The sequence below is a fragment of the Hyperoodon ampullatus genome, assembly GCF_949752795.1.
Source record: "Hyperoodon ampullatus genome assembly, chromosome: X".
In the NCBI taxonomy this organism is placed as follows: domain Eukaryota; kingdom Metazoa; phylum Chordata; class Mammalia; order Artiodactyla; family Ziphiidae; genus Hyperoodon; species Hyperoodon ampullatus.
In genome coordinates, this window is record NC_136913.1 from 100448367 (window position 1) to 100456763 (window position 8397).

The window sequence follows — 8397 nt, forward strand, 5'->3', positions numbered from 1 at the left end:
TTTGATTTTCCCTTGAACTGGGAATTCAAATATCTGAGCTCATTTTTTGCTTTCCCCACTTTGTCCGGCAACATCAGATCTTCCTCTTCTTAAAAGGTCATCAGTCCTATCAGATTAGAACTCCATCCTTATGACTTAATGACTTAATGAACCTTAATGACTTCCTAAAAGCTCTACTCCAAATATAATCACATTCAATTTGGGGCTTCAACATGTGAATTTTGGGAGACACAATTCAGTTCATAACAATAGATAATAGCATACTCAATGAGACCATTTCAAATTATTATCCACAAATATTTCAAGTTGTTAAGACATCAAGAAACACTGCAGTGGATTTGTTGTTGTTGTTGTTATAGGAATGATCACTTCAGTGGTAATGAATGTAGAGCAAGTAGGGATCCATTTTTCAGAGAAAAGGCTACAACTGGAAATTTGAGGGCTTGGCAATGGTCTGGTGGTTGCAGGCAATTGGAACTGTGCCAACTGTATCCCATACATATTGGTATATTGACCTTGGGAATTTTTTGGGAAGAGGCAATTGGCAAAGGGGCCTTCTGAGAGGAAGGGAATCAAGTACTAGACCCTTTTTCTAAGAAGTTCAAAGTTATTGCAGTATATCTTATGCCCTGAGGTGTCGCTTACTAATGTGATTGTTCAAGAAGCAACATCAGTTTTACTACCCACCCCCTCTGCCAAGCAGGGGTACTCATTTTTATTGAGAAGAAGTTTGAACTGTGACTTCAACTGCATATGAGAGCGTCATTTAAGAAAGGAGAGGATTGGTTCCTGGGGTCAGGGAGGAATAAATTTTTCTCTACTCTTCTAGGTTCTTTTGGCTGGTCTAAGAATTAAATTGACATGAGTAGGTTAACATGAGAAAATCAAACAAAAGTTTAATAGCATGTATATATGAGAGAGACCCAGGAAAACTGAGTAACTTGCCAAAATGGCTGAAGCCGTCGCCTTAAATATCATCTTCAGCTAGAGACAAAAGGGGATGTTGGGAACAGGGGTTTGGGACTTCAAAGGGAAGGAAGGCAATTTATATGGAGATGGAAAAGCAAATGTTTGGTAAATAAATGTATGCTAGGCCAGGCAGAGACAGTGGGAGACAGAGAGGAATTGTAACAAACAGACTTTGCTAGGTTCCTCCCTGTCTACACACCTAGTTCATATTATAGTTATCTATGGTAATATCTCCCTTCCTGGAACAGGTCCTATATCTACATTCTTTAGGCATTTAGGGGGAAGGTCAAAGTTTCTTTCTGAGTTTTTTTGGGCGTTGATTGTTCTCAGCTCAAAATAATCTGCATGCCAAAGAGACATTTTGAGGTGGCAAGTTTTGCTCCCCTATGCTGGTATGGCATGTTCCTCCTGCTGGATTTCTGTTGATCCCTCCTGGCTCCATGAAGATGCCAAAACAAATAAAGATGTGTTTGAGACCTTGTCTACTGTGGCATGCATCATATATAGGTGAGTGTAACACTGGAAGAAGAAGCTTCCTTTTTCTTTCTCTTACACTCTATCAGGTGGCTTGTGTAGATCACTTGGAAACTCCTTAATGTGTACAGGAGTCTGTACCAGTCTGAACTGGTACCAGTCAGGCTGGAACAGTCTGAACCATCTGTTCTTATGTGGACTAACTGATATATAATGTAGCAAAAACAGCTGCAGAGGGCTTCCCTGGTGGTGCAGTGGTTGAGAGTCCGCCTGCCGATGCAGGGGACACGGGTTCGTGCCCCGGTCCGGGAAGATCCCACGTGCCGTGGAGCGGCTGGGCCCGTGAACCATGGCCGCTAAGCCTGCGCGTCGGGAGCCTGTGCTCTGCAATGGGAGAAGCCACAACAGTGAGAGGCCCGCGTGTGGCAAAAAAAAAAAAAAAAAAAAAAAAAACAACTGCAGAAAGTGGGCGAGAAGTCTTATCAGATTTTCCAATATTTTCTCCCACTGGGCAATAGTAACCGGGTTTGATCTCTTGGATTGTTTAAAGCCCTGAAGATTTGGGACTTATCATAGGAAAGGAAGACCCAACAAGGGAAGAAGCAATATTTTCCAGTAAACCAGTTGGGAGTTTAGGATCAAAATATTTTAAATATTAAGAAAAATGTACCACAGGATGATGAAAGATGTATCCATTAGATAATAGATGAAAAGAGAAAGAAATATGAATATGGATAAAGAGATTATATATATATATACAGTATCCATATATATATTCACACAGTATACACAGTATCTATCTATCTATCTACCTATCTATGTCTATATTTATATTTATAATTTTACCTCATGCAACTAACAGTCATTATGTCTGTGGCTAATTTTTATCCGTACAGTTAAATTTTTCAATGAGAAAGTATTGATTCTTAATAAGAAATATATATAAATTATTTTTAATTTTAAAAAGAATGCTCTCTTCCTAGAAGAAAGAATTTCAAAAAGAAAGAATTCTCATTCTGAGGATGTTAACCCTTTGTAGGTATGTTTGTGCAAGTGAGAGTCAGTGTTTAGAAGGCTATTCAACTCAGCTGTAGGCCACTGTTTTTTTGCAGGGAAAGTGATTATTTTTTGTGATAGCATAGGATTTCTGTTATTTTATGTGAATCATCATTGTTGATGTAATTCATCTAGGAATTAACAAAATAATTAAGTGCTACATTTTCCTTATTATCTCAATCCATTCTTGCTTCAGTCACCTCATGTGGTTAATTCAGCTTGTCAAGTTTGGATTTTTCTTTTGTTGGTATGTCAGGCCAGCAAACAGTTTCCCACTCTCAGATCCCTGTAGATAAAATAAAAAAGAAGAAAAGTCAAAATAGAATGTGCTTTCCTTCAGATTGTCCTCTCATTTTGCTACAGACCTCAAAAGATCAGGGAAAAAAAAGGGATTTTTCCAAAACATTTTATTTAGCAGATCTAATGTAGGGATATAAAATGTAACAATAACTAATACTTGGCTTTCCATAATAAAAATATATATGTTTTGCAAATTGTGAGAGATGAATTTCTCTGGTAATCCTGTATAATCTTATTTCACAGAGCTGGCATTTGTGTCAACATTTTTGTTCCTCAAAAGAAATGTTTGAGGTGTCAGTCTTGCTTTGTGTATGGGGGTAGAGGGGGCAGCAGCGGGGGCAGGGGGTAGTGGTTACTTCATGTATTTCTGTAGATCATGAAGCACAAGAAAAGGGCAGTGGAGAACCAGGAAGAAAGCCTCATCAATTTGCCTCCTCTCTTTTTCTCCATACGTGCAAATATACCACCTGTCCAGTGCTCTAGTATTGCCGTGGTCAGGGACATACAAGCAGTGTGGTCTGGGGGGAAAGCTGAAGGACTGAGCAAGACTGTCTCTGAAATATCTGCTTGGTAGCCTAGGATTCATTTAAACTACTAAATACCTCTATTAGGATTACCCGGATCATTGGTCAGAGGCAAACTTAAAGATGAATAGGGGGCTTCCCTGGTGGTGCAGTGGATGAAAGTCCGCCTGCCGATGCAGGGGACACAGGTTCGTGCCCCAGTCCGGGAGGATCCCACATGCCTTGGAGCGGCTGGGCCCGTGAGCCATGGCCACTGGGCCTGCGCATCCAGAGCCTGTGCTCCGCAGTGGGAGAAGCCACAACAGTGAGAGGCCCGTGTACCGCAAAAAACAAACAAACAAACAAAAACACGCAAAACAAAACAAAACAAACAAACAAAAAGATGAATAGGGACTCATTTGTGCCTCAGTTTCCTTATATGTAAAATGAGAATAATTGAGTCGTTGTGGGAATAAAATGGGATAATAAAATACTTACAGTAGTATATATCATATAGTGCTCACAGAATCGTAGCTATTATTGTTATTATTATGCAGTTCTTGGGCGTTATGTGGGTGAGGTGAATAAAGGTGGAACCATGGAAAGGAAAGGGGATTAGGTAATACCTGGAAATGATACAAACAAAATGAGAAGAATACAGTTTCATTTGCTATCTGAGAAACTTACCTGAAGTTTACATTTTCAAAGAAAAAAGAGGACATTTATACCTTTGTATACTCCTGCAATCAGAGTTCACATGTTTGTGTACCATCTTCTTAAATGACATTTCTTCTTAGTCCCAGGAAAGACCACTGGAGTCCAAGCCTCAGAGAATTACTTAGGGCTCAAAACTGGGCACCTAAGGAAGTGGAGGCCAGGCTTAAAATCCCAAGAACTAGAGAAATAATTCTTTTCATTAAGGGAACTCCCAGGGGAGGGAGGTTTGTATTATAATTAGTATAATCATTGTTATCCTGGTAGAGGAACTGACATGAACTAGTGTTGGAAGCTGAGTAGGTGTTCGTCAGTTGAATGAGAGACCCTGAGGGCGGGGTGATTGGAGGGGTGTTCAGGAAGAGAGAGTTGTGTGAGCCAAAGAAGACAAGTGTGAGTGAGCATTAGGCTTGAAAAAAAGCAGTTTAAGTCCTTTTGTGATGCTTGAACACAGAATGCAAGAGAGAGATGGCAAAGAGAAAAAAAGCCAGCGAGGCAGGGAAGAATCAGATTTCCAGTGGTCTTGTAGACTGTAACAAGAAATCTGGATTTTCCTTTCGTAATTAATAAGGTTTTATGGCTGAAGACTCAAGAGCGGGAGACTAGAAGAGTATAGCAAGAAGCCAGACAAGGAATGATGGGGGCTGAAACTAAGAAATATCAGTGGGGACTGTAAGGAAGGTAAGGATACAAGAGAAGGTAAGAATCCATAAGTGGAGGTAGTTACAATAAAAAAGTAAAGCACACATGATCTTCCAATTAAAGATTTTATTTAATGAGATGTTTTACAAAATTATTTAAAATATGAAGTCATGTTTGCTTATACATTTAGCTATTTGTTTTTATTGATAATAATAGATTACATGAAATTAGGACTTTCCCAGAAAGTGGAGCCAGAGTATTTTTGGATCTATAGCCCTGGAATCTGGAAAAGACACCAAGCTTCTTTAACTTTATTTCTACCTCAGAGGTCAGTATTGGTCTAGGAAGGTCCTAGATAACCTGATATAATATGGGGCTGGTGCAGAATGAAATCTCTAACTTCTAAAATTAGGATTAATACTCTAAGTTAACTCTAGGTACCTCACTCAGTTTCAGGCACTCCTCAAACTTAGGAGTTCTAATAGTGTTGAAAGGAGATCTATGGACCAGCGATTGGTATAGAAGAGTTCCACAGAATTCTATAAATTCTGGAACAAGCAGTATCCATAGGTATAGGTTAAGTCTACCCCATGGTCTATATTTTCAAAGCCACATTGCATTGCCCTGACAGGTAGGTTTGTTGTGTGACACCAAACGTGTCATTTGCTGGATCTCTTTGTCCTCCTTGGGTGTCAAAATTCCATTTTGACATAATCTTTTCCTATGCCCATTAAGGGTTTATTACAAAGTAAAGAGTTAAATAAGCCACCCAGATATTTTGGGAAGCAACCCAGAACCAAAGCATCAATAATAAAACTCAAGTCAACTTCCTATATATCAAAGCACCACATCCCAAAGGTCAAGGATGTAAAAAATGACCTTTACATTTTATACACTAAACACTGTTTAGTTATTTTCAAAAAATTATCAGAGAACATAGAAACCTTCAAACAGTAGTTAGAAAATGGATAGAAAGTTTAAAAAGTGTTTATTCAGACTTTAGTGAACAGTCAAATATTTGTTTATTGCAGATCTATGTTATTATACATTTTACTTCCTATAACTGTAAATAAAAGCTAAAATGTAGAAGTACATGTGATCTAATCTATATTCCTAACCCTACTCAATAAGTAGCTATATCTTAAATACAAACTTATGCTCAAGCGATATATAAAAGGATTATTATTTATAATATAAAGTAGAAGGCATATGCCTAGAGCCTGAATAACTGGTACCAATCTATTGTAGTATACTGCACTTAGAAGTGCTCATTTATTTTAGCGTAATGTCTTGTAAATAATGCAATGAGTTAAAAGACCGGCCTTGGTTCAAGAGGAAAGCTTGATGAAAATGGATCTAAGAACCAATAAAAACTCCAACATATCTCAAGGAGAAATCTGAAACTCCAAATCATCATTCATAACTTCCTATTAATTATAATTTGAGATAAATTCCCAGTTACTTCTCAGTTATGGATACATCTCCCCAGTGACAGTCTTGTACAGATAGACCAGAAAAAAAAAAAGGTGGGCAATTCTTGAAAGTCACTGGAGGCTAAAACTTAGAGTTACATTTGGTTTCCTGTTCTAGAAGAGTGAGAGAAGATTACATGAAGGGGAAAAACTTGTTATTTTACTAAAGCCATTAAAAGATAATTCAGGGAGATCTCAAACCAAGTAACCATGTTGATAACACGCATTCCACTCTCATGTTTAAGACACAAAGGTCTCCATTTCTCTAAGGGAACTGCTTTTTCGGCATGACACGCTCTCTCTCTTGCCTTGGAGCCAAGTAATTGGAACCCTAAACACACGGCGGAGCTTCTGTTGGAACCGGTTTCCAACAAAACAATACAAAAAGGGATTAATGCAGCTGTTGGTGAATCCCAGGAGGATGGCAAAAGGAAGTGCCAGGTCAATGACTGCTATAACTTCACAGCTATTAATGACACCCATCCAGGCCAGAGCATCCAGGAAGGTCAGAACATGGAAGGGAAGCCAACAGATGATGAACGCCAGAACAACAGCAGCTGCCATCTTCAGGACTTGGTCACGAGTTATTCTGTTCTTCCCATAGCTATTGGTCTTCAGTAGGTGTTTTCTGATTCCAAAATAGCATGTTGCTATGAATATTAAAGGGATAATAAAACCAAGGATATTTTTCATTAAGGCAATCCCAGCTGACCATTGGGCATATTTCTCAGGTGGGAAAGCCATAATGCAAGCATTCACTCCTAAATATTCAATTGTTCTGACATCTCGGAAGTAAAATGTTGGCAATGAGGACAGACAGGCCATACACCAAACAAGTGGAACTATGTAAGATGCTTGCCAGGGATTTCTTCTTTGAGACAGAAAGGGGTAGATGACAGATTGGTACCTATCAACACTCATGCAGGTGATAAAAAAAATGCTTGCAAACATGTTCAGGGTCAGGAAAGAACCAAGAACTTTACACATTACAGGTCCAAAGAGCCAGTCATATCTGTAAGAATAATAGGTTGCCCAGAGAGGAAGAGTAGCCAAAAGCAGTAAGTCAGCCACAGCCAGGTTGAAGATGTAAATGCTGGAAACCTTTTTAGGACCCTTTTGACAACAAAACAGTGTAACCACGATAGTATTGACAAGAAATCCAACCACAAAAATAATGTAGTAGAGAATAGGAATTGCATCTAAATGCTTATCTGATGGCTTATGTGAGCAGTTAAAGGTAGACTCATTGCCAGAAATGTTCAGAAGTCCGACGTGAAGACTGCTGGTAATGTTTTTGCTGATGGTGGCAAGGGTGAAGTTGTCCTTCATATTGATTGAAATGTCAGCAGCTCCTAATTCTTACACCTTCTGGGGAAAAACAAACAAACAAACAAAAAAAACAACAAAAACCTCTCAGAGCACATACAGAATTTAGGACATCATCAAGTCATTAGCATTTTAAAAGTTTGTTGAAAGGAAAAAATGGTGGATGGTTATAGACAATATTGGGAAACGGAAGCATGCCTTATGAAATAAGAATGGATTTTACTTCATGAAGAAGAAAAGAGAGTTTTCTCAATAATACCAAGAAGTTAAAAGACATTCTAGCATCAAGACTGAAAATTCTGAACAAAACTACATTTTGCCCATCTTTTCTATTACGTTGTGAAAAGGTTTAAAGAAAATTAATATTTCAAAAGGTTAGCCGGAATAGGAAATGCGTGAAACAAGAAGGAACTAAGAAATAAGACAAGTTAGCATTTCAAAAACACTTGAGCACATATCTCACTCTATATACTTTCTAGAAACCACACTGCTGCCTGCTATTGCGTAGAGAAATGCCTTATTCAAGTAACTAATTATATACAAATCATTCCAGCAATGGAAAATATAAGTAACATAAACTATGGAAAAAATAAGTAAGTGTACAAAAGATTGAAAGAGAATATGCAAAAAAGAACATATTGGGATGGGGGATTATGGTTGGTTTTTACTGATTAGAAATAATTCCTTTAGTTCTACTTTTCCATTGTTTTCACAATAATAATATAATTACGAGGTAGTTATGGAATATGTGCATATTTTTAAAAGCCCCCATCACATGTTAATAGAGACTATTACTTTTACATATAGATACTTAAGTTTAATCCACTTGAAAGAAAATCTATTTTCTTTTTCAACTAGGAAAAGAAAAAGAAAAAAATAGCCAAATCTGATTTAGGGTCAAATAGAAAAAGTTATATTGCTCAATGAAATAAGAATTGAAT

At 37.9% G+C, this 8397-nt stretch overlaps 1 protein-coding gene across 1 annotated transcript; it reads right to left on the reverse strand.

Moving 5' to 3' along the window:
* Nucleotides 1-6370: 6370 nt before the first annotated feature.
* AGTR2 (angiotensin II receptor type 2) lies at nt 6371-7459 on the reverse strand (the record flags this gene model as incomplete). The annotated part of the gene is made up of 1 exon (XM_079727406.1): nt 6371-7459. One exon carries the CDS (start codon nt 7457-7459, stop codon nt 6371-6373), a length of 1089 nt encoding a protein of 362 aa, XP_079583532.1.
* Between the last annotated feature and the right edge of the window lie 938 nt (nt 7460-8397).